This window comes from Excalfactoria chinensis, chromosome 1, assembly GCF_039878825.1.
Source record: "Excalfactoria chinensis isolate bCotChi1 chromosome 1, bCotChi1.hap2, whole genome shotgun sequence".
In the NCBI taxonomy this organism is placed as follows: Eukaryota; Metazoa; Chordata; class Aves; order Galliformes; family Phasianidae; genus Excalfactoria; species Excalfactoria chinensis.
This window is the reverse complement of record NC_092825.1, coordinates 167,218,430-167,243,659: the sequence shown is the minus strand read 5'-3', so window position 1 is coordinate 167,243,659 and position 25,230 is coordinate 167,218,430. Positions and strand designations below refer to the sequence as shown.

General features: G+C 41.6%; 3 protein-coding genes across 14 annotated transcripts in view; 1 reads left to right on the top strand and 2 right to left on the bottom strand.

The window, feature by feature from the left end:
• Window positions 1–310: 310 nt before the first annotated feature.
• SKA3 (spindle and kinetochore associated complex subunit 3) lies at window positions 311–9,534 on the bottom strand. Of its 2 annotated transcripts, none has more exons than XM_072326538.1 (9): window positions 9,220–9,534; window positions 8,611–8,675; window positions 7,618–7,783; window positions 6,154–6,580; window positions 3,976–4,076; window positions 2,978–3,168; window positions 2,563–2,772; window positions 2,268–2,386; window positions 311–532 (listed from the first exon to the last, which is right to left on the bottom strand). In XM_072326538.1, the coding sequence occupies exons 1-9, from the start codon at window positions 9,500–9,502 to the stop codon at window positions 499–501; spliced, it is 1,596 nt and encodes a 531-aa protein (XP_072182639.1). In that variant the 5' UTR covers window positions 9,503–9,534; the 3' UTR covers window positions 311–498. The 2 variants fall into 2 exon arrangements, with proteins under 2 accessions (XP_072182639.1, XP_072182640.1); XM_072326539.1 differs by having other exon boundaries at window positions 502–581.
• MRPL57 (mitochondrial ribosomal protein L57) lies at window positions 9,489–10,286 on the top strand. 2 transcript variants are annotated; one of them, XM_072326552.1, is made up of 2 exons: window positions 9,489–9,580; window positions 9,829–10,286. In XM_072326552.1, the coding sequence occupies exon 2, from the start codon at window positions 9,834–9,836 to the stop codon at window positions 10,143–10,145; it is 312 nt and encodes a 103-aa protein (XP_072182653.1). In that variant the 5' UTR covers window positions 9,489–9,580; window positions 9,829–9,833; the 3' UTR covers window positions 10,146–10,286. The 2 variants fall into 2 exon arrangements, with proteins under 2 accessions (XP_072182653.1, XP_072182654.1); XM_072326553.1 differs by having other exon boundaries at window positions 9,557–9,645.
• Window positions 10,287–10,744: 458 nt separating this feature from the next.
• ZDHHC20 (zDHHC palmitoyltransferase 20) overlaps window positions 10,745–25,230 on the bottom strand; it is a 51,925-nt gene continuing 37,439 nt past the window's right edge. For 2 of the 10 annotated variants that reach the window (XM_072326540.1, XM_072326543.1), the window contains 7 exons: window positions 24,288–24,323; window positions 22,999–23,131; window positions 21,345–21,471; window positions 19,917–20,006; window positions 18,667–18,782; window positions 18,178–18,255; window positions 10,748–15,949 (listed from right to left, as the gene is read on the bottom strand). In XM_072326540.1, coding sequence (XP_072182641.1) covers window positions 18,218–18,255; window positions 18,667–18,782; window positions 19,917–20,006; window positions 21,345–21,471; window positions 22,999–23,131; window positions 24,288–24,323 — 540 coding nt within the window. In that variant the 3' untranslated portion in view covers window positions 10,748–15,949; window positions 18,178–18,217. Of the gene's footprint in view, window positions 15,950–18,177; window positions 18,256–18,666; window positions 18,783–19,643; window positions 19,823–19,916; window positions 20,007–21,344; window positions 21,472–22,998; window positions 23,132–24,287; window positions 24,324–25,230 lie in introns of those variants that run through there. The other 8 variants (XM_072326544.1, XM_072326550.1, XM_072326542.1 and 5 more) reach the window with 8 other exon arrangements.

Genomic DNA, 25,230 nt, shown 5'->3' with positions numbered 1-25,230 from the left:
TCCAGGCGATGCTTTGATACAGTAAGGTAGGACTTACTCGTCACATAAGAAGGAGTTCTGTTGAAGGCAAGTCCAAGTTCTGCACTTCAGACTCTGCCCTGAAGCAGGCAGTGTCTGTCAGCAGACTGCCCAGAGCTGCCTGCTTTCTGGGCAGCATTACAAACTTCCCTCTGCTGCAGTTTAATTACACTTCTCTACAGACTACACAAGAATCAAGTTAAACAACTGAAGTGTTACATAATATAACACATGACTGTAGTCCCTTGTGAAGCAATATTAAAACAACAGCCACCAAAACCCAATCTATTTTGCCACTAATTTTAATGAAAAAATTAAACCACAAAATTGTCAGTTCGAGCGAGTTAATACACACATTTTCTCCAGAAAAAAAGAGATTCTCCTTCTGTGGGTCCTTCCAGTGTTTCTTCTCTGCTTTTTGAGCTCTCTACGGTTCAGTGACAACATCCACAAATGTGAAACACAGTCTTCAGCTTGATTTCAAATGTCTGACTTGAAAACACCCGGATATCCTCTGCAAATACATCCAGAAGGGTTCACTAACTCATTACCTCAGTCATGTTCTGAATGAGCAGAAGACACAAACACTGAAAGCTTGCCCAACAACAGCAACAAAAAGTCAGCTAAAATAAGAGCTTTATCTGATGAATCAAATAGATTCTAACTGCAGGTACATTAAGATATCTGCTTCTCTTCATCCCGTGCTGGATTTGTTGCAGCTATTATTCCATACACTTCTTGCACCTCGTACCAAGATCATCTGCGGTGACCCCAAGTGTAACGGATAATCAACAAGAATAGCACATTACACTGATTGAGGAATATCTACACTAGATCAACGTAAAAAAATTCTATGTAAATCAAGATTTTCTTAAACTCATTATTCCCTTGTTCAAAGATTACTTATGCTTATTGTAGACCAATTCCATTTCACATTTTGTTCTAAGATGGCTTTGGATTACGTGCCTGGTCTTGTTTCAGCTAGCATCGAGTTAATTTTTGTCCCAGTAGCTGGTGCAGTGCTCTATTTTGGAGTTAGCAAGAGAAAGACTGTGTAACACATCAGTGGTTTACTTAGTGCGAGCACTGCTCTGCAGCAAGTCAAGGTCTTTTCCACTTCAGGTGCTGCCTGGCCAGCAAGGAGCTGGGTGTGCACATGGAGATGGGACAGGCCAGAACCAGGACAGCTGACCCAAAGTGGCCAAAGGGACGTCCTGCACCACACAGCTCATACTGAGCAATGACACTGGGGGAGCTGGCTGGTAGGGGCAGGCTGGCAGTGATCAATTGCGACCGGGACAGGCATCGCTTCTTCTCCTCTCTCCCCTCCTTTGTTATTAAACTGGGTTCATCTCAACCCACGGGTTCTCACGTGGACTCCCCGCTCCCTGCTCTCTCCCTCACCCTGTAGGTTAGCCTGCGAGAGAACAGCTGTGTGGTGCTTGGCTGCCTGCCAGGGTAAGCCACAACATGCCCAAGTGACAACATGATTACTTATGTCACTTAACGTGGTTGGCTGCAGTTCTTTACTGCCTACGTTTACTGACGCAAGCTTAAAACATTCAGTTGGTTGCCACAAAGCAAAATATACCCAGAGATCATTTTACCACTTTATCTTCAATTTATTTCCCTCCTCCTTTTCATTTTTCCTAAAAACTTCCCAGGATTCATAATCAATGATAATATTTGTTCTTTGCAGTCTTTGCAGCCAGATACTATGTCAAAGATCAGATCTTTACTCACATCAACAGGAGCTGGAGAACAAGCAGCTGTATGAAGTGTTTAAATGCATTAAAGTTTTCCTAGCTCCTCAAAATTAATTCCTCTTTGGAGAAGAGAAGGCTGCAGGGAAACCTCATTGTGGCCTTTCAATATTTGAAGGCAGCATATAAAAAGGAGAAGGAACAGCTGTTTACGTGTGTGGATAGTGATAGGACAAGGGGGAATGGTTTTAAACTGAGACAGGGGAGGTTTAGGTTAGATATCAGGAGGAAGTTTTTCACACAGAGGGTGGTGATGCACTGGAACAGGTTGCCCAAGGAGGCTGTGGATGTTCCATCCCTGTGGGCACTCAAGGCCAGGCTGGATGTGGCTCTGGGCAGCCTGGTCTGGTGGTTGGCGACCCTGCATGCAGCAGGGGGTTGAAACCAGATGGTCATTGTGGTTCTTTTCAACCCTGTCCATTCTGCGATTCTATGATTATGCTTAAAATCCAGCTACATAACCAAATATGGAACATCTGATCTTACCTGTTCTCTTTGCTGCAGTAATCATTGAAATCACTTCCAAATCTTGCAGCATCTCCTGCCTTAGTCTCCACTTTCTTAGATACAGAAGAATCTACTTTATGGTTATACTTTGACAGAATCTACAACAAAGATTAAAAAAGGAATAACTTTAGAACTCCAAACAGGATTACAATGTACATCTTTTCAGTAAGCAGCAGAGAACCCTTTCTTTTTGAGGAACATCACTTGATAAACAACCCTCTTTTAATATTACTGCTCTGATATGAAAAATACTCAGAAAACAAACAGAGCTAACCTGCAGTACATCATCGGGTATCCTCGTTATTTCTGGAGGCGGAGGAGTGCTGAGTAAATGGTCGTACTGTTTTATTTTGGGGGGAGATGCGTTCCCCAAATGTTGGAGATACTCATCAGAGCTCACAGTGGAAGGAACGCTGCCTTCTATGTTTTGTTTCTCTGTTGCATTGTTTTTCGTCACCAACGTGATCTTCTCCTCTTGCATTTCCTGTTACAGAGAAGCTATTAATTGCCTTCAGTTCATTTATTTTTCTTCAGTAAACTATTTAACATGTTCTTACAAAATCGCCAATAAAAAAGCATCATTTACAGGGACCAGAAAAATGGGTACAGGAAAAGGAGAGCACACTGACATTTGAAGAACTGCTCACAGCAGTATGTGTATGAAAGTACATGTAACTGCTGTATAGTACCGTAACTCCTCCTTTCAGCCATCTGGCTTCCAAATCTGGAGGTGGCGGCGTTGCTGCATGGCTGGGAAGAGGCAGTTTGTCTCTTTCTGGTGACCTGGCTGACACCGTACTGTCTGCTCGGGAAGGGATTTTCACACCAGGTGTGCAGAACACGGGCATTATAGGAGAAGCCATATAGTCGTCTGCTGGAACTAGTGAAAAAAATATAAGTAAATCCACCAATAAATGTACGTACACACTTCTAGCTGCAGTGCTCCACTTCAGTTCTCCAAATCAATTAGCTTGTTACAGATTTATTTACACATTCCAAAACACCTGCACCGTTTTAGCTCATCTGTATCATTTTAGTTGACAGCATTTTTAGTATGAAAACACACCCAAACTGCAGAGCACCAACAGCAGTAAATAGAGAAAACAAAACTAATCAAATTAATCCTATCTCGCTACCAAATATAACTGAAAGAGCCCAACTTAAACCAGCACTGCCTCAGATTTCCATACAGTCAGTAGTTGGTATGTTTGGTGCAAAACTTCCAGACGTTTTCAAAGGAATATATTAGAACTCCCAAAGAAATTTCAGTGCTACTCTTGAAAGATGTAAGTTACTGTTTGGTTCATCTGTTTTAAAGCAGCTTCTTTCCCATTCATTTAACTGGCTTTGAATAGATACAATAAATAAATCTCAGACAAAAAAGTTTGATTCCTATAATAGTACTGTTATGAGTAGCATGGATAAATGGCAATTCTGATACGATAGAAGCCTCTGCACAGTTCTAGATGGAGATGGGCAGAAGAATAAGCACTGATTTCTGCTGAAGCACACAGATTCCCCGTAGAAGCCAACAATGTTACTTTTCTGAACGCTAAATATGCAAATAATGACTGGACGCAAATTGAGGATATATAACAAGAAAGATTAAATGTTACCACGTGTTAACACACACACAGAGTGTTAAAAAAAAGCAAACCTACATTTACTTGACATATTTTTAACTTACCGTTCTCATCCGTTGCTTTTGTTTCCGGCTCAGGTGTAACTGCCATTTCCATGGGCGGCACTTTTGCTACATTCACTTCACGATCACCTGTTTTAACTGAGCTGAAAAACCAAAACCCTCAATAAACTCTCAGGTAACACAAAGGAATCACTACTGAAGGAATACTGTCAACTCCACCACTTGTCGAGCATTTGTTCATGAGTCTGAAATGATTTACTATCTCTGATGCTGCTCCTTCCGTGCAGAAGTTCAGCCCAAGCAAGGCATTACAAAATAAGGAACACATTGCCCAGAGATGCTGTGGACACCCCGTCCTTGGAGCCATTCAAGGCCAGGCTGGATGGGGCTTTGAGCAACCTGGTCTGGAGGGAGGTGCCCCTGCCTACACTGGGAGGTTGGAACAAGATGACCTTAAAGGCCCCCTTCCAACTCAAACCGTTCTATGATTCCATGATCTAGAACCCTTCAGTAAAAAGCCTAAGCCTCAAGAAATCCATGTGAGGCAGCATATTTCCATGAGATGATCAAACATCCTGTTGTGAGCCTTCTTTCTTAATAAAAAGCCAACCAACCAACCAAACAAACAAAGAACACTAAAAAACTTAAGGAAAGAAAGAGTATCTTTTCAAGTCAGTTTTTCCTCAGTAATATTATTAATACCTGAAAACCTGTGTGTTTGGGTTATGGTTATGCTTTCTCTTCTTCATTGTAAACACTTCTGTTTACTGTTTTCTGTTTATTCTTTCCTTTTTTCTTTCTCTCTTCCAATTGCTTTTGGTTTTAGTTCTTTAGTGCATGCACACAAAATACATAATGCTTTCTACTTGCTTCAGAACTGAAAACCTGAACAGAAGGGAACCAAGAACTCTACGAGTGTATACACACATGTACACACACGTATACATCTGTGTGTGTGTATACACGTACGTGCAAGTTTGCATCATTTAGGATTCTGTAAGTTTTCCAATTATTACAGTTCCAATACTGTATGCTACAGCTGCGTAAATAGAGTCACAGAATCACTCAGGTTGGAAAAGACCTTAAAGATCAAGACCAGCCACAACCCAACCATAGTCCCCTAACTAACAACCCTCTGCTAAATCATGTCCCTGAGCACCGCATCCAAAAGGTTTTTAAACTCATCCAGGGATGGTGACTCAACCACCTCCCTGGGCAGCCTATTCCAGTGCTTAACTACCCTTTCTGTAAAGAAGTGTTTCCTGACATCCAACCTTAACCCCCCTGTCACAGCTTGAGGCCATTTCCCCTCATCCCATCACCACGGAGAAGAGACCAACCCTACCATGCCTATTTGGAAGGACAGATCCCAAAACTCCTTTTTTAAAGAAAAATGTATCTTTTCAATTTTACTTTCCTCCCCAGTAATATAAAAAAGAAAAAAACATTGAAATGTAACTATTGCGGTACAGTGGAACAAAGGGAACAAAGTCTCTGAAGCTGGTAGAGTTCTGAAGAACTTCCCATTAGCACCTGTACAGTAAATATCAGGGCTTTAAAAAATAGAATTAGGGAAGCCTCTCTAAAAAACAAATCCTTAACTGCTGAACAGAATATTTCTCTTAAATAAGGTCAGCTTTCAAAATTGGATGCATGGCTAATCCAGATCATACAAACATTATTTAACCACCCTTTTCCAGCAGGAGGAGTCTAGAAATGTGTTTTCAATTAAACGATGGAGCAAAAAGAAGCATCTGCTTGAAGCTGGATAACAGAAAAAATAACACAACATGCTCCCAGAGTGAGGCATTTCACCAAACTCTTCCCAAGTTTCTTTCAGTGCCACGCTGCCAATGCTTCTCAAAACCTTATATTGGTAACACAAAGTCTACCACACGTCCTCAAATGCAAGCCCTAGGTTAAATAAAGCAAAACATCACAGGAGATAATGTGCTATTTCTTCTTGTAACAGAGACATTCTTATGCAGCCAGGGAAGGAGTATGCTTGAGATACATCTCTTGCGAGTAGCTTGCGTGGCAAAAGGTACATGCAAAGAGGAGCAGAGTTTAAGTTAGACAGAAAGCTAACAAGTAGATAATGACAAATCACCTGTTAGCAGAAAAAAAAAGATAGGTAATAGCAACAAGGGAAGGGTGCAACAAGAAGAAACACTGGAAAATTCAACAGAGAAACGATCAGAGCTTCAAGTATTTACTTACTCGTTTGACTGAGCAGTTTTACATATAAGCGCCATCGTGTAATCTTCGTTCATACACATGGTGTGTTCACTAATGCCAAAGTGTTCCAGTTTGGGCGTTACACACTCAAAGTCATCCATCTTTAGCATGCATTTGGGTGTTTTGGGCAGAACACACGGGGCCTGTGTTTTTAGGGGAGTTTTGTGCTCTGCATTTTCTTGACTGGCATTTGCTGCATGTTGTTGTCCATGTAATGCTTTCCAGGGCCTGGAGAAAGCATAACGTGAAAGGCCAAAATCAGAAAGCTGCGGGTTCCACAGTGGGTCTCTGGGCTCAGGCGGGTTCTCAGCACAGGCAGGAAGAGGAGGTACATCATCTGCTTGCTCTTGATCTGATTTACTTGGGTCAGATGTCTTGGAATCACCATTCGCCTCCTTTTCCTGTTCCTCTGATTGAGGAAAGAAACAGAGTTTGCTTTGTTAGAAGTTTATCCTTCAAGAATTTTAAAAATAAATTGTGAATGTTCTCCCTCCTCCAAATATATATATATATATATAATCTATCTGTCTATATATATAATTTAAATATTAAAGTAATACGACTCCTTTCATTTTAAAGCACTGAACCTGAATCTAACAACAACTACCAAAAGCTCTTATCAGGCTAAGCTGTACTTAGAATGCAGGCCCAACACTTACTGAATTTCAGTCTATTGGTAAAGCAATAGACTTTCCAGAAGCAAATGAAGCTGAAAGCAGACATTATTAATAGAATCCAACCTCCCTGTACATCCCAGGCAGAAAGGTTCAATCTTAAATGCATTTATCTGTCCCCATTTCACTGCAAGAGTAAACGTTTGTTGAAAACGTGGAAGAAAAAAAACGTACAGAAAAAAGTGTTGACTTAGAAGTCATGAAAGATAACACGAGTCCATGAGTCCACTGCAGAAATAAGCCAAGGTGTGATCTGTATGATTCTGTAGTGACATGAGTGGAAATAGCTGGGGGGGGGGATTAGATTGGGTAATCTTGGAGGTCTTTTCAACCTTCATGATTTTGTGATTGTGATTTGTGAATACCTGCAAACTGCTGCACGACATAAGCAGCAGATGATTTAAGCTTATGGGATAATGACACACAAATATAAGCCAATTCAGATGTATCTGCAGTGGTTCATTGTGCAAGAGAAGATGAAGCAGCCCAACTGTCCGGGTTATCCGAAAGCATTTGCTAACCTCTTCTCTTTGTACAGCTGTAAGTGAAGAGAAAAACACACCAACCAAGAGCACAGCAGGAGATGCAGCTCTAAGCTTTTGCACATTTTATTCTTAGAGCAGCCACTGCAATAGAACCTTTCAGCCCTGTATGAGTATAAAGCAAAAAACACAGAGCTATCTGACCTCTTAACAGAAACAGCTCACAGCAGAAGAGAAACATTTTAGAAAAGTTACATGTCTTCAATTACTCCATTGCCAACAAATATTACCTGTAGGGACTTCGACGTGTGGTTTGTAGCCGTGTTTCTGGAATACCTCTCTTATTTTTGCAAGATCCGCTGCAGTTCTCTGCATCAAGATCTCACTTGCCTTCAGAAAGTCATTAATTTCTTGTCTTTCAGAGAAACTCTTGCCAAGAACAGCACTAACATCTTCCTTTGGGTGAAGGAGGGGAAGGAGAAAGGAAGCAATGGGTTTTCAAATCACCACCTGGTTGTTGTTTCTACATGTAGTGTTTTGGGAATAACACATGAACTTCAATTCATACCAGGATGAGCAGCAAATGTAGATCTTGTCTGTACCTGAAAGCTTGGTTAAAAGCACTGGGAATACATCAAGCAGAAGTGCACACCAACTGACAGATACTGTGAGGACAGTTCACAGTGTGGTACCTGCTTCCCGCTGACCTCCCAGACAAAACCACGTGCTTTTACTGCATTAAAACAATGAGTGCATTTACCTAACAATTAATTTGGACTTCTAAATATGAAAAAAATGTAGGCGAGAGCAGCTGGTGACCTTCCAGTTTACAGATTAGTTTTCTGCTCATTTTCTCACCCACGTGCCTGTTTCTATAGACTGTTTTGTCTACTTCTGTTAAAGAAAAGGAGAACATTTTTCACGAGTTGAACAGAAGTGCAGGGATCCCCCGCAAGGACATTCTTTATGCCGAATGTTTCTCATTGAACAAAGCTGGGCATGCCTCTCCTGAATCCAGCTCCCCCACCCCTATGCCCTGGGGTAGCCACAACTTCCCCATGACCTGCTGGCCTGAGAGACAACACTGACAGCAAACTCATCAGCTCAGGCATCCCACAGTTTTGGGTGCTGCCTCGTAACCATAATGAGGACTTAGAGGTAAGTAAATGGAAGGGTAAGAACTGCTGAATGACGATGCTGTGTTGTGGCTTAAGGATCAAAGAACAACCAGCAGTTTACGGACACAGTCTCTGCCCCAGTTTTCCAATACGTTAAGGCATTACCTTCACAGCCCTGATTTCACAGTGTAGGTCTTGCAAAACTCTAATGGGAGATTCCTCTTCATAGTCTTTGAGACGCATATTCACATAAAAGTGTTTTGTAATTAAAAAGAAAAAAAGGAGAGAATTAGTATTTATCATGCAGGTACAGGGCAATGTCATTTCCACTAGCAAATGTTGGTACTGTCCACACATAAACACAGCAGCCAAGAACTGACCTTCGTTCTTTCACTGGATATCAAGGTTAATGCCAATAAATAGTGTAAAAGGGGACCCCTGCAGCATGACAAGCCATAGTAGAACGATACGTTTAACTACAGCCTTCAGCTGTCCGTTCAGAGAGAGAAAAAGCCCTGAACGCGTATTTTCCTGTCCTGATTCGCGACAAGGTTAAAAACAAGATTGATTCAGTACTGAAAGGGAGCTTATGAACAGGAGGGAGGCGGATATTTTGTGCAGGTGAGAGAAGAAGGGGAGCGGCGTTAGGACTCAGGTACTAGGAGGACATTCTTTACTCGTTGGCGGTGCCGTGCGGGGCTGTCCTCACACAAGTCCCGCAGTCCCTCACCAGCACAGGCCCAACCCGTCCTGGCAGGCGGTACCCGCACTTACCCGCGTCCTCCCCGCTCAGCGCCCGCTCCAGCTGCTTCACCTCCTTCTCTAACGTGAGGGCCAGAGAGCGCAGGTTGCCGAAGAAGCCCCTCGACACGTCCATCGCCCGCGGGGCTGAGGGAGGCGGTCCGGACACAGCAAACACCGCGCGGGACGGACGGCGCTCGGCACAACCCCGGAGCCCGCCGCCGCTTTCGAACCGGCGCCTGCCCGCGCTCCGTTGGCGCCGTGAGCTCTCGCGAGAAGTGCCCCCGCCAACACTCGCGAGAAGTGCCGCCATCATCTCGCTGCCCGCCGCCGGGCTGTTGTGTGAGGCGTCCTCGTCCTGCGGGGGGATCCTTCTGGGAGCCGGCGGCCGCTGGTGGGTTCCGGAGGCCGGCGGGGCGGCCCGGCCCGTCTGCACGGCGCCTGGACCCGGGACTGGGGGTGGGTCGGCGGGGCAGCGCTGTCTGCACGGCGCGGGCGGCGCCACCGCGGGGTTCTGAGCTGGAAGCTTCCTAACAGCGAGCCAGGAGGCACCGCGAAGCACAGGCATATTTGTATTGATCTTATTCCCCTCCCAGCCCCCAAAATAACGCGTGGCTTTGGTGTGTGTGTTTATGTTTTAAGGCACAATGTTCTTAACGATGGTCCTGCTCCGGAAGAGGATCCCTGGAAAGCAGTGGATTGGAAAATACAGGCGGCCCAGAATCGTTTCCACCACCATGAAGCAGGCGATGATCCGAAGGCTGGAAATTGAAGCAGAGAACGAATACTGGCTGAGCCGCCCGTACCTGACACGGGAGGAGGAATACAAGCACAACAGAGAAGCGAGACTGGCCAGGTGGGAGGCTTTTAAAGCCATGAAGACGTCCAAGTTCCCTGAGCACAGATACATGAGCGACCACTTGAACCACTTGAATGTCTCAAAGAAATGGACCTCTTGAGCACGGACACGTTGGTACTTGTGCTGCTGGGAGCTGCAATCTTGTACCTCTTGTGGCAGCTTTGCAATGCAGTGTAACAGGCAGATGAGAAATGATGCTGCTGTGGTGCACAAAATCTTACATTAAAATAATCCTACAGAACAGTGTTTGGTTTCTTTGCCAAAGCTACCTGGTGTACTGCTCTTCATCAGGCACGTGAGGATCAAGAATAGAGCTGTGTCTGTAAGGGGCTGCAACAAACATAAAATGGTCAGCTGTCTGGGGATAGAATCAATATCCTTGTCATAATGGGAGTGTCAATTTCTGTGTTACTGCCCACGTTTATACAGAGCGTAGTTCTGACAGGAGAAGGACTGCTGCTGATTCTTGTTTGGAGTGGCAGCTCGATGCCCAAGTCACGGTTAGTTTGTGGCTGATCTTGTTTCTCCAGGATAAAAATTTCTCCCATCAAGACAAGTGAGCTGGAGCCACAGCAGGAATGATTACAATCTTGGGTGAGTGCAGGTCAGGTGTGAGAACTATTTCCACCAACAGAATGTTTCCCAGGTATGCAGCAGTTCCTGCTGATCTAATAAACGCAAGCTACAGCTAAGCAATTTTCAGCTTATTTCACATACTTTTATTAAGTCAGTTTTGCATTCACCGACAGAAGTCGCGTGTCAAACACATTGATATTGTATCACTTGAAAAGAGGTCTAAAATAGCACAACTTGTTCTTTAAACACGAATTCTACTTCCGTGAAGTATGAGCAGGTCTGAACACTGATGTACAAAATCTGGAGTGCACTTATAAATAACGTTATCATCTCGAATGCTTATCAATGACTTGAGATAACACGGCAAAGTATATCTGAGCAAACTGCGGGGTGCAAGTCAAGCATGAAGGAACTCTTATGCAACGTAACGTGACTTTGTATTTAATTCATTTATAAAAGCTCATTTTAAAAAAATCACTTCAAGTATTAAACTGTAAAATGGCAACACGTATTTTCTGCATAGGACTCGTCCTACCCGCAACATACAAACATAGAAACAGTAACTGTGCCATTACATCTTTTACATTTAATGCCAAAATTAAATACAGCTCAGTACAAGTTCAGGCAGCAAATTAAAAACGATGGTGTAAGTGGAACAGTGGGAACTGGTTAGTGAGACTATTGATGAGCCTTTGCTGGCAACTACAGAACTGGAAGGAACCCATGTTCAATTCTGGTAAGGGTAAAAGGGGGTGGGAGAGCAGAGAGGGGGCCTCGACACTTTAACAGCAGGACTGCTGCTTTCTGTGATGTTTTTATGAGTGTACGTATTTGCAGCTAAGATTTAAGATGCTCACAATAAAGCTGACAGGAGCAGGTTAAGGGATGAGAAAACAGAGAGGTACTGCTAAGCATTTAAGTCCTCAGCTAAATAATGTAAACAGGAAGGCATCTGCATAAGTGGATACTTCACCCCCAGCACGTGCTTCCCTGCTATGCGTGTGCTCTGTACTTCTTATGGCTGGGGGTGGGGAAGCCTTCAAAACCAAATAAAGCAATTTTGTAAACCAAATCAGACTTCACAAGCTCATGGAAACAAGAGTCAAGTAATTGCTGCAAACAAACCGACCCAACAAACGGAGAAAGCCCAGTTTTAATCAGAATTAGCACTAAGTACAACTTATTTCATTTCATGAGTTACAAATTAAGAAAAATACGTATAAAAAGCTGTCTATATATACAAAATAAATTGATAGAAATGAACATAGTATATGTGCTCAGTATTGTAACAAATAACTTTATATGCAGCTGCTCTCTTTGGTGCCATTCAGAGACAGAAGATCCTCTTACACTGGATATCAGCTTTTTTTTTTTTTAAGTAATACGAAAAATGTGCTCTTGATCGGCATTGTGTGTTAGAACAGCTATTTGGAGCCTCTTCATACCTGAAGCCTTCAATTCGGTATTATTTTAGCCAGCCTCCCTACACAACATGAACTATAAAGCTCAAAACATTGTTTTGTTTTAATCCTAAATCGATTTCATCAGTCAGTGCTCCAGATCTAGGCAGATCTTACTTGTGTCAAGAGTTGATGCATCTGTTGGTACATGTGCCAGGCACTAGACCTGCCAGTTCCTTTTCCTCCTCATGGGGCTCTGGTGAGCTACAACTGGTCAAACTTCAAACTGTAATCAATGAAGAACTTTGAGAGAATACTGAATGGCACTGAACTTTATGGAAACTTCCAAAGCCCCAAAAGACTATTAACAAGACAGAAAAGCCACATGAGTTCAAATGAGGGAAGAAACGATACCTGAGAAACAGTGGCATTTAACGCTCTGGATGCCCAGTTTGTAGACAGTATGCCCAAAGCAGCTTGGTACCCATACATTGCACATTCAAAGCGTAGGTTTGACAAAGATGTTACCGCGATTTCTCTACCCTGATGAGTAGAAGTGCCAGAGCTCCCTCTGATAGAAACCCCTGGCTATCTGCAATGGAAGTTTTCAATCAAGGGGTTAGGATGCATCCAACTTGTCAGTTATTACAGAAACCAAACATAGTCCTGCCCTCTGCCAATAATACACGTTTGGTAAGAACAGCACTTATGTGCATCTTCACAGTTTGTAAACAAACCAATATTGAGCAAAAAACATGAGTTGAGGTTTCTAAAATAAAGTCTGCCTTCCTATTTATGCATCTGCCTTCTTCATCTTTTTACAGGGAGAGCTTTATCAACTCATGACATTTCTGAACCACTTCTGTCCTCACACGGGGAGTTTAAGTCATTTGTGGCTGTGACTTGTGTGGATTTCTATATAAGAAAACAAAGCTTTAGGAAATACCAAAGCATAGCTTCTGACTGCAGCCAATGTCAACTATGCTGCAGTCACTGCAATGCTACTCATGGCTAGCAGTTATTTTGAGGGGTTTAAAAGCTTAAGCACTGTTATTTTTAGTGACAAACGTAAGTATTTTCAAGACTTGCTGACACACAGCAGCTTAAAGCACAGAAGCAGCATGTACCTCATGACCCTGCACCCTTACCATCTTCCCTTCTTGCCTCCTGACCAGGCAGGTCAGCTCCTCTCACTGGAGGTGTGCAGCGACTCGGTGCATAGATGTGGGCTGAAAGGACATCCCAGCGTGCTCCTACAGAGCCCAGCTAGCAGTCAAACAGCTTTTTGTCCTCACCAAGGTTGCATTTAGGCAAAAAGAGGGAGTAAGCCAGAAACTATCCTACTCTGCTTTGATACAGCACAGGATGCCCTTGATTATGGCTACGGAGCTGTCAGATCAGAACTCTCAGAGAACCAAAATGCACCTTGCTAGAAAGCAGGCAGATCTGGCCCATCTGTTTACTTGCATTTTTTTTCCCCTGTAGATTAACCATTCTGACTTAAGCAATCAAACAAGTTATACTGATGCTAGCTTGCTATACACACCATTCACATACACACCATACACATAAGTGTAAACTGAACACCTAGAGGAGCTGAGGGGAAAGAGTACAGAGGCTGTCCCTTCTGAGATTTACCCTATTAGACAGCAACATTCCTTCTACTTCTGCTAGACAACTGTAGATGCATTTGTTACCTCCGCTGTGATACACTGTTCCAGTAAAAGAAAGATGATATCCAGGGTCCTCCATTATAATTCTACTGGCTGCACTGTGCTCAGTCTTGCGTCTCCATCCTCTTCCCTGGGAAATGTTGCTGATGCATTCTCTCCTTCTAAGTTCAACATGTCAGTATTCATGAAAGCTTATATTTAGATGGGAGCTTTTCACTTGACATTTGAGAAGAAAAAGCGAAACCTTTCAGATTAATGCATAGCAAATACTTTTTCTTTGAAAACTGGCAAATGCAAAATTTATTGTACAAAGTTTGAAGAACATACAAAGTACCTTCAGTTCTGTCTCAGCAGTATCTGACAGTGACCATAATATGCTTGTAGGTCACTGAAGTGCTCCTGTTCTAGAAGACTGGAAAAAAATACCTTTTCCTAAATGTCAAAGACAAAGAAAATATTTGTTTTCAAACCTCAGAGTATACTTGATATCCAAGTAAATCCAATACGTCAATGACGGGGAAAAGCAGTGATCAGTCTGGCATAGAAACCAAAGAAGTTCCTTTTGTTCAGAACATCAACATAGCTACCACCTTCAGTTTCTATCAGAGAGGCTTATGACTATTTGTAATCAGCATCAGCTGAACATCAGAAAAGCTTCAGACCACAGAACTGCATTTTTCACTTTGGTCAGGTGCAAAATGCCAGGAACATCAAAAGATGAATTCAAAGTGTTCTCTATAGAGGAGCAGGAGGAAAAGAAAAACCATGAGGTTTGTTGTAGGTCTTCAGCTTAGTGGGACTTTATTCCTCAATACAGGAAACATGTTTTGCCTTTTGTGAACATGGTACATCACTGCACAAAGCGCCCATCTTTAGCAATTCAGCATCACTTAAAATCAACTTGAAAGTGGCAGACAAAGCAGACAGCATACTGAGTTTTGGTGTGTTAACACAAGTGCCTGATCCAGCCCTAACTTTCTCATAAGTATTTGAAATCTGTTTAAATGGTACTTCAGAACCAATAAAAACTTGTGTTTTTATTAAAAAGATAAAACAAAAGTATAAAACAGTATTTATAAACCATCAAGAGTCCCATATAAAAAGCAGTACTCTTCCAGTTCCATTTTCTAACTACACATGACTGCACTAAGATTTTTCTCAGGGGTACATTGCCATTTTGTTACTGCCTCAGACAGAACACTGCAAACATTAACAGAAAATGTAACAGTTTGTTAACTCCCTTTTTCAACTGGATTTTCTTCTGCTGCTGACAGGAAGTTGTTGAAAAGCAATAAACCATGTTTTTATCAACTAAGAGAGAGTTCACTTCTTTGAGCTATGCTCTTCTTGTGTTCATGGTCACAAGTTGCGCCAGAGGAGATTTAGATTAGACATAAGGAAAAACCTTTTCTTTTAGGGCTCAGGCACTGGAATGGCTGCCCAGGGAGGTGGTGGAGTCGCTGTCCCTGGCAGTGTTCAAGAGGCGTCTGGATGAGGAGCTACGAGATGTGGTTTGTGGTAGCAATGGTGATGGGAGGATGGTTGGACTGGATGATCTTGTAGGTCCTTTCCAACCTTGTGATTCTATGATTCTTGATATGGTTAGATGGTCAAATTAGAAGGATGACGGGGTTCGATCTGATAGCAAAAAAACAATGCCAAGTTTTTACTTTGTTGGCATTGCTTCGTTCCATAGAGCAGTCAGCAGAAGAAATGCAGAATCCTGAAAGGCTTACATAGCTATGACCATGAATGTGTCATCCAGTACCTTCTTTCCCACCACTTGGTGTGTGAGCTGTGAACAGCTGTACTTCAGACTCATCAGCCATGCTCTTGGTTGACTCCTCCTCCATCCTTTTTTCTTCTTTCTGTACCCTCAAGACCTGCTATGGAAGTGAATTCTGCAGTGCCTAAGGTATGAAGTTTGCCCATGGGGAGGTAGCAGTCCCCACCACTGCAGCGTAACAGAAATGCATAGTTCCCACTCTGGACCTTGTGCATCCAAGCAGGGCACTTCAGGATTTGGCCCTTTGGTAGCAGTATATAATTCAGTGCTGCAAAAATGCACATGAAGAATCTTAAGGCATCTGTCTGAACTTCCCTGCTCTGCAAATAGTGCTTACAAGAATCCACTGGACTGTGCAGAAACTTCAATTTCTTGTCTCCTCATAAAATGCTCATGTTCCATTTTTTACCGATCAATTTCTTCCAAACAAAATTAAGTAACATTCAAGCACAAAATGTGTTGCAGAAACCTAATGAAACAAAAAAGGTAATTAGTGCAATTGCACCGTTAGCTTTGGAAAAAAATCAGGATCATACTGCATTACTCAAATGCAGCTAGATAACACAGATAATTTACTGACTCTCAACTCAGGGCTGCAGCTAAGGTAACTTTAACTCACAATTAGCCTTCTGGGAGGTGTTCTTTTTTCTTTTTTTTAATTCTCCTTTTAAACTTCCTATGTGTAATAAGATTATCTCCACTAAGAACATCAAATCCACTTGCCACTGATCTGTAGCTAACGTCATTGGGATGCTTGGCTGACAAGAATTTTTAATGAAATCCAACAGATGTGAAGACATAAATGGTATTTGCAGAGATGAGGCTGGGAGAGCGCTGGCTGGGTGATTAGCACTCCTTTCTGTAGAATCATCTGGGAACTCTACTTAAGTCAGCCATAAATTTGGTTGCTTCTGTCGCATGTAGTAAGTATGAAAATAAAAGAATACAACTATCAGTTTGTTGCAGGGCATAGGAACTGCATTGCAGTTGCAGAGGAACTGAAATTAACCAGGTAGGCCTAGAGAAACCGATCAAATCCAACCAAACTCAGAACAGCTGGAATATCCTTCTTGTAAGCTCTCTTTAAGCACTAGAAGGCCACAATGAGGTCTCCCTAGAGCCTTCTCTTCTCCATGCTGAACAAGCCCAACTCCCTCAACTGTTCTTCATAGGAAAGCAGCTCCAGCCATCTGATCATTTTCATGATACTCCTCTGGTCCCACTCCAATAGCATCTTTCCTGTATGAGGGGCTTCAGGCTCAGACACAGTACTTCAGAGAGGAGGCCCACAAATACAGAGCAGAGGGGGACAATCCCCGCCCTCTCCCTGCTGGCCACTTCTCTTTTGATGCAGCTCAGGATACTGTTGGCCTTCCAGTATGCAAGAATGTATTGCCAGCTCTAAACATCTAAGCCAGTCAGTTGTGTTCCCTCTCTAAGTCAGGAGAAAGAAAGGTTAAGCAGATTCTGTAATACTCTGGTCAAAGACTACTGACATACACCAATCTCAGAAGGTAACTATTTCATTCTATGAATCATAGAAAAGACTGAGAAACCTGTTTAGAACAGATTAGATTTTACAGAGCTAGAGGCTGAATATATGTCACCAAGACATCCATCTGTACATTTTATATAGAAGCGTTAAGAAAGGTAAACTAACTACACTAATTAATTCAGGTCCCCTGAAGAGACCTTTTAGATATGCTTTTTTTACAAAAAACAAAACAAAACACAAACTTACTAGATTATATTTTTTTTAGTAAAAAAATGATAAGATGAACTTAAAATTAATGAGCTCAAAAAGCCTGAAGACTGTTTTGTCCCCAAAGAAAATGGAACTTCCTTGCAAGGTCCCTCTGCCTCCCAGCTCTTGCTGTACTCCTATGTCAGGGATCACAGAAAAACAGATTTTCTCATGAGTGACTTCTAAATCTTTTTAGAAAAAAAAATAAAAAAATAAAAAAAAGGAGGTGTAGGGGGGAATGACTCAGCCCCCCACTTGTTATTTGTCCAAGTACAATTTCTTCCTCTTCTAGAGAGAAAAAAAATAATAGGTGTTTACAATCTCACTATAGTATGAAGTCAACATCAGAGAGATCTCATTCAGACACTGGAAATGTACCAAGGGAAGCAGCAGCACTCACTGTATTTCCTAAGTGCAAAGAGCATAGTGTGCACTGAAGCACTTAAGTAAAAGAAGCTCATTGTCCGTGCCAAGTGATGTGAAACAGTCATGCAGTATGCAACAGTATGCAGATACCTGTATTTTACCTACTGAACTTGTGCACACAGTTCCTTAAAGTCTAAGAGCAGAGGATGGCAAATAAATATGCAATTAATAGAACTGTTAAGGAGCTGTACCTTCAGAGAGTACCAAAACATTTCATCTTGAAATGGCTTGTTTAGCAGAGCAGATTATTTTCCCCGGTCAGGTAACAAATCCAGCATCACACACTTCAGTCTAAATTGCAGCATTAGGCTGACTCATCTCAGATCTAGCCAGACCACGTTTCCTGCACTTCAGCATTACTCTCATTCTTGTATCCTGGAGAGCTATTTTGAGTTTTATTTAGACCTATTGCTCACCCAACATCAGAGGATTTCTCTGCATTCCAAGAACAGTAACTTTTGACCTCAAGATTTTAATTTACTTATATGCACAGAGAAATAGCCATCAATTATGTTAGTCTCACTTACCTGTTTCTCACTGAGATGGTTGGTTAGTAATAAGCTGAGATCAGCTTTCCAATGAAACTATAATATGCTTTTTTGTACCTAAAACGTGAGAGAATTTCAATTATGTGTTTTTGCAGATTTGCATACCAGATACCAAAGATTCCAAACTATGTCTATTGTACTATGCCTGTTTTAGAGAAATATTTTCCTCCCACTAACCAAAAGGAAAATTAATCCAAAATACCTTAGAAGAGGGTGAGAGAAAGCCAGATGTATTTACCCATTTCCTTATCTCACCATTAAAACTCAGTTTGGAGAGGAGCGTAAGACACAAGTTAGCCTTAACCTATAATTATCTCACTTGATTCTACAGTGCAAATTTTCCTCTACTTGACTCTAAACAGTTCCTAAGGACCTTTCAGGCTTAAATAAACAAAACAACACAAAAAGAAACCCCGCCCAACACAAACAAAATGATAAGGTCATCAGAAATGTTATGGTGCAGTCTACCTGATTTAACATTTTCATCTTCAGGGCCACTTTCTACCCACTGACTGTCACTGGCTAGCAATCGATTTTGTGATTCACTGAGTGGTCGAGTAGGAAAGGGCTGATTGGCTCCAGAGCTGAAAAGTAAGCAAAGTTAACAGGAACTCCATAAAAGCAAAAGCTGCTTATTTCAGGCATTTTTAGAGTAGTGCTGCTAATCAAGTGCAAAACAAACTACAAAGCTATGCTGCAAACAAAAAATGATCCCCTGCTTTACAATTCCCCTATAGGCTTGTTTCAGTCATTACTCTAAGCCCTTACTTGGCACAGGCCATTGACAGCTCCAATGGATAAAAAGCACAGACAGACTACAAATGCTACAGTGACAACAATGGTACTGCCACACAGTTACAAAGAAAACCTAGTCCGTACTGGCTGGAAGAACAACCTAATGCCATTTTATCCCATCAACAAAAGTTACAGTGTGCTGATGAACATCTTCCTAATGCAAAAGGATACACCTGCTGTTTGCACAGGGGTCCTGCTTTCTTGTGAATTCCACCAGTTATGCTGTACTAGCAGATACTTTTTAGCTTCTCAGTCTTGCCTTTGCACCCCCACTGCTTGCTAACTCAGGAGACTGCTGTTGAGAGGAACCGTCAGCCAAACTACCCAGAAGCCTTTCAAAATCATGTCAATGTCACTGAAGGCACAAACCACGCAAATTAGGAGATATAAGAAGTATTGACTTAAAAGAACTCCACTGCTCAAGATCAGCAGCAAACACAGTCATCTACCTCTTCTGCATTACATGTCTCACTACCCCATGCTTAGGCATGATGGCGAAACGCAACTAACATACACCCTACTTTCCTCTCACTTGAAAAATTATTTTAATTTTTTTTTGAAGGTTTTATTTCTCAGTCTTTCTTAGAATCTTTTTTCTTGTTGTTTAAGAAAACAAACAAACAAACAAAAAACAAAGCACACAAATAAATAAATAAAAGCTCAAAAGCTGTTTTTATTTTCTGTATTGTTCTGCTCACTTATAGCCAATTCCTTTGCCAAAACCAAGAAACAACCCTTCTGCATCAAGCAGCATCACATTTATTAGTCTTGATTCATCCTATCCTTCTCTGGAGACTTACAGATTCACTGTGAACATGATAGCTTTAAACTGTTGAAACAAAAAATCATTTTGAAGCTTTTTCATTTAAAAACAGATTAGTATGGAGCAGTAAGTAAATCAGCAACTTAAGTGTCATAGTTACCTTTTGGCAGGTTCATTTTGGCTGGAGACAGTTAGTTGCTCTGGATCCATTATCACCAAACGAGTTGGAAAATTACACCCATCGCCCAAACTACACCAGAAACAGAGACTCAAATCACTGTCTGTATTTGACATAAATGAAGCGAACAAGTGCCTGTGCACAAAGGTCGTTATCAATTGCTGAGTGCAGTGTTGGACTCCAGACTTGGGCAAGGCAGTCCTACCACTAAGCTCTATGATCAGCTAATTAAATTTTGGAGCTCTAATGATTCTCATCCTATCATTCAGTGTGGGCTGTTGAGCAGTGCAGTAGCCTGCATATTTCAGAAACAACAATATGTGCAGGTAACAATACCATGTTATTTATAATCCCCAAAACTGTAGCACAAATAATATTCTGGTGGTTATACATTTTTCCTTCCTCTCATCACTGTGAGATTAATTAAGCCTTTCTTTAAAGCAAGTTTAGTCAAGACGAAACATGCTGGGGAAAACAGTCTGACCCATCAACAGTATAGCTTTCACCTGTTTTTAAATCACATTAAGAGTCACATTCATTAGGCAAATGGCTGAAGGCACCTATTACCTCTGTTTGCCACTAGACCTCAGTTTGGCAAAAAGCTTTGCCAGCATTTAGCAGATACACGAGCCTCCAAAAGCAATGTTGAAACATGGCACCTATTTTGTTTTGCTGATATTCTGGTGTGATGGAGTGAGCAACAGGTAACTCTTGCTTCAGCTGTGCTTCTCCGACACTTTCCTGCAACTCCCTAACACCAACTTGTGTGCAAACTGCCGCTTGCAACTCTGGGGGCCTGGGTTCGAATCCCCCCTGTGGCGCAAGTGGTAGAACTGCTGCGCCGCTACACAGAGGGCTCGAATCCCGGGGGTTGGACTCGATGATCTCTAAGGTCCCTTCCAACTCGCACAATACTATGATACTATGATACCAGTCCGATTGAAATTTTAAGACGCTATTTTCCATCATATAATTTTCTTTTGCACTTTTTCAGGAGGCTTTTAATAACAAAACTGTGATGTATGATAAGAGAAAAAGCTGTTGAGTTTGTTGGGGATAAGAGAGCGTTTTAAACATCTGATGTTTCAATGCAGCTGAAGTTCAAGCAATGTTTGGGTTTCCTTAGTGTTGCTGATTTCTGTTCTATAATCAGATACTAGCAGTACCAACAAAACATGCTCTGTCTCTTAAACGCAGTTCTCAAAGCTTGCCAAATTCCCACCCTTGACAACAAGACTCTTATCTTCGAATTCAAAGCCCATGCAGTTTGCTCAGTTTTCCCCTACGGCAGCTGTGCAAGATGCACAACCTGGCTTTTCCATTGTGCTTCATTACGTGGGGAAAGGCAAAGCAAAGTGAAAATTGTGGAATTAATTCATTTCCCAATTAATTTCCATTCTGACTGAATACCTGGTAAAAATAGGGAGCAGCCAATACTTCTTTTCATCTCCAAAAACCTCCCTCAGGTTCTTGCTGCATCCAAGAGAAAAGCCATTTTTGTCAGGGCCATTTCGAAATGTGGGTGCACGGAATGTTTCTGCAAGAGAAAAACAGGTTACTTACTTAAAAGCAGTGAGCAGTCAATGGGGAGGAATGAACAGAATCAAACTTCTCCATTGTGAAAACAGGCTCAGGCAAACTGAAGCCATCTTGAAGTACACAGTGGGGGAAAAAAACACCAAAAAGCATTAAAAAAAAATAAAAAATCAGAGGATTACATTTCACGTAAGAGAAATAGTCATATTTCTCTCTTGACATTTAACATAAGGTTGAAGATACAACCAACTATCATCAGCACACCAATGATACCACATCCCGACTTCACTGATGGCTAGCTGACTCTTTGGCCTGTGCACATCTTTGTGCAGATGATCTGCACACGACAGCTATTTTTCCTTGCTCTGCCAAGGTCTGGTCAAACTATGAGTGTACCGTGGTATCAGTGAAAGGTGAGATTATTACATTTGAAACAGACACACCATGAACTACAGCAAACTACCTAAATCCGACTGACCTCCCATTTTTCTAGTCAGTCAGGTTACACCGTTGGCCAAGAGCCCAGAGGACTCGCTGCTCTCCCCATATGAACAACCTGTCTTTTCACAATCATGAACCAGAAAGTAAATAAAGTACTGACTGCGCTGCCAATTATCAACAATGACAGGGACATACCAAATTTTTTCAAAGCTAAAAAAAGATACTGTCAATATTCCTTAGCTGTAGATATGTGAAACCAAACAGGATTTAACCCTCACATGAAGAAATAACAAAAATATTTCTCTTCCTCCACAAAAAACTCCAGCAAGCTTTAAGTAATATGACTTCCAATCGATTCATTTATTTCTGGGGGGAGGATTTAACTTTTACCTAAAGGTATAAGATTTTGTCTTCAGTTGAGGAAATACCAGAAAAAAAAAAAAAGAAAGAAAAAAAAAGCCACTTAAAAAATGCATTAGCAGGAACTTCAGATGCTTTCGCACAAGTAACCTGCTTATGCTCATCACTACCATTTAGAAAATACTGGCATCCCTTATAGTTTTATTACTTAAGAAAACTGCATCAGTGTTTCCATTTTTACTGCAGTGCTTTTAAATGTCACCTCCTGATACCAAGGTCCGTTTATTTTACAGGGATCAAGAATATTCTTCCTGATTCACAATAAAATGTATTATGTTTGTACACAGTAGTCTTCCTTTGGGCTGGATGCATCCAGCTACTCAAACTGCACTAAAAGCAGGGTAGCTGTTAAGTGGCAATTCCATTCCATTATTCAATGCTATATAATAATGCAACAGAAATGCAGTGCCTCATGGGTCTTAACATAAAACAAAAAAATTAACATTCATCATGAATCTCCCCACTTGGCTCCAGCAGAGGACCCACTACACATGCATCATTTTCCTACATCCGTCAAGACAGTATGTCTCACTTTTAACTGCTGTCTCCTAATATACTTCTTACTGCACAGAATCTGAACAGCCCCTTAAGATGTGAAAGCACATCCTATCATTCTCAGCAATGCATTTTTCTGGACAAGGAACAGTTCCATATTCCAATAACTGACCTATTGTTGATCTGTTTTTGCCAACTAGCCAGCAGTGGTAGCTGAAGAGTGACAGTATGCTGATGAAGAACATGGCTGCCACAAAGAAAAGGAAGAGTACATGGAATTTTGCATGGGTATCTGGCAATTCATTCTGAGGAGAAAGAGAGAAAGAAATTAACACATTAACATTTCTTTTTAGCAGCTAATGTAGTATTATTACTAAACATTTTCTGCCACCCCCATCTTGCTATAGGTCTCTCAGCCCACTTTTCATGTTGAAAAGAAGCACAAACAGGGCCTTCCTTCCATGTCATGTTAAACTGATGTACAATATCACTGAGGGCTGCTGGGTACCCTTCCCATCTGAGTGTAGTAATGTGAGTGGACACCTTCTGTGAGATAACAGTGTGTATCATCAGGTTAGTTTGTAAATGCACTGCGGGGGGGAAAGGAAAGAGTCCTATGTAAACAAATGTTGTCTGTGCAGCCACAGCCAAAGAAATATGGGGAGAACGCGCCCAAATCACTTTTTTTCAAGGGAAGAAGAAACTGCAAAGTTTGAAACTCTTTCCTGGCAGTTAATAGCACTGAACCTACTTTTGAGCTGGTGAAGAATGTGAAAGGGAAGCAGCTTAATCAGTGTGTTTCTACGACTTAACAGCTCCCAGAGAAGACCAGTTTGCTGGGACTGATCTTCAATTTTGGATAATCTCTCAAGCTGGGAAACAAACAAGAAGTACCTAGCAGAACAAATGTGCCATATCTGACAAGGCAGAAGTTATTCACCGGAGTGAAAAACAAATTTGGTACAATCACTGCCTATAGAATAACCTCGCACCCACACATGGTAGTTGATTCCACCCCCAACCCCAACCATTTTTAGGGCTGCACTTTCAAGAGGCCAGTGGGATTTGTAACAGTACTATTCCAGTTCCACATCCTCAAAAATCACAGTTCTTTTAAGCTTTTAAGCAGTTGACCTTTAGCAGCACTATGAAAGCATAGAAGCTATTTTTATTCAGCATTTAGTTAGCATCATTGCCATTACTTTTTCCATTAGCTCATTCAATATACACACTTATCTGAGGCTTTTTTTTGGTTTTGTTTTTAGATTATCTAAAAGGCACTTCAATTAAGATCAAGTGCAGACAGGTGTATCTACACGCACATACTACACCTACACTCATAGGCAATATAAACTACACATTTCCTCCACTGTAGCAATGGTGTAAATAACTGCTATAAATGGATTAGAAAAATTATACTAGGAACAAATTTTAAATAATTACATCAATATTGAATTTTACCTTTGGACAATTCTCTGCAGCTTTCCTGCGGCAAAGCTTTGTGCAAACAAAGACAATTTATTAAACACTAACATTATGTTAAGACCAAGTGTTCGAAAACAGCACAAGCTTTGTTAAGAAAGAAATGGTTGGTGTGCACACGTGCTCTTGGACGTGCCAAGTTCCAATGCCCATCGGCAGCCGTAGCCCCCATTCTCCAACAGAATGGAGGACAGAGACTGCATCACTAATTGCCAAGGCATGAGATTTTCCTCTGTAGTATTGCTATTCAGATTGGGGCTGGATCACTTTCAAGTGGTTTCCTCAGCCTGAGCAGCATGACTGGGCTGGGTGCATTCCTTGCTGAATGGTTTACACCAACGTGGTGCATGAGGAAACCAGCTCTGAAAAGCTCAGAACGCTCCAGAAGTATAAAGCAATCGTTTATAAATATAGAAAACAAGTCTGACTTCAGAACATATTTACTACCATCAGATTTATTTTCAGTCAAAACCACAAAAAATGAATTACCATTCCTCGTACAAGTTTGTTTTGGTTTGTTTTTTAAAGGCAACAACAGCAACAACAACCCCGCTAGATTTTAAATCCCAAACTTCATACAAGAGTAGCTACTTAGCTAAGGTGTGCGTGCTTCACAGATTGGTCATATGTTAGGTGTACTAAGCTAGATCACACTACAAAAAGCTTGGGCTCTCCCTAAGCTTTCACGGAGTCTGGCATATATTAGCAGTGTTTTCAGAAATGCCAACTACCAAGAGATAACTCTAGAGGAAGCAAAAGATAGCAGAGTCTAGCTATCTGAACTGCCAGGTGGGTTCAATTTCCTTATCTATTGCCTTAATTCTTTTATTGGATGTTGTTTTACCGTGATAATTGGTGCAGCAGTCAACTCCCCCCCACTGCTGCAGAGACACAAAGCGTTTTGTGATTCCCTGCAATGAAA

Bases quoted from the DNA above. Each gene is read 5' to 3' on its own strand.
- SKA3 (XM_072326538.1), bottom strand. From the start codon at position 9,502: ATGATGGCGGCACTTCTCGCGAGTGTTGGCGGGGGCACTTCTCGCGAG. The intron at 2,773-2,977 runs GTACTATACAGC...TCTCTGTAACAG, and splicing joins GGCTGAAAGGAGGAGTTACG to GAAATGCAAGAGGAGAAGAT. The intron at 2,387-2,562 runs GTTAGCTCTGTT...TCTTTGTTGTAG, and splicing joins TACCCGATGATGTACTGCAG to ATTCTGTCAAAGTATAACCA.
- MRPL57 (XM_072326552.1), top strand. From the start codon at position 9,834: ATGTTCTTAACGATGGTCCTGCTCCGGAAGAGGATCCCTGGAAAGCAG.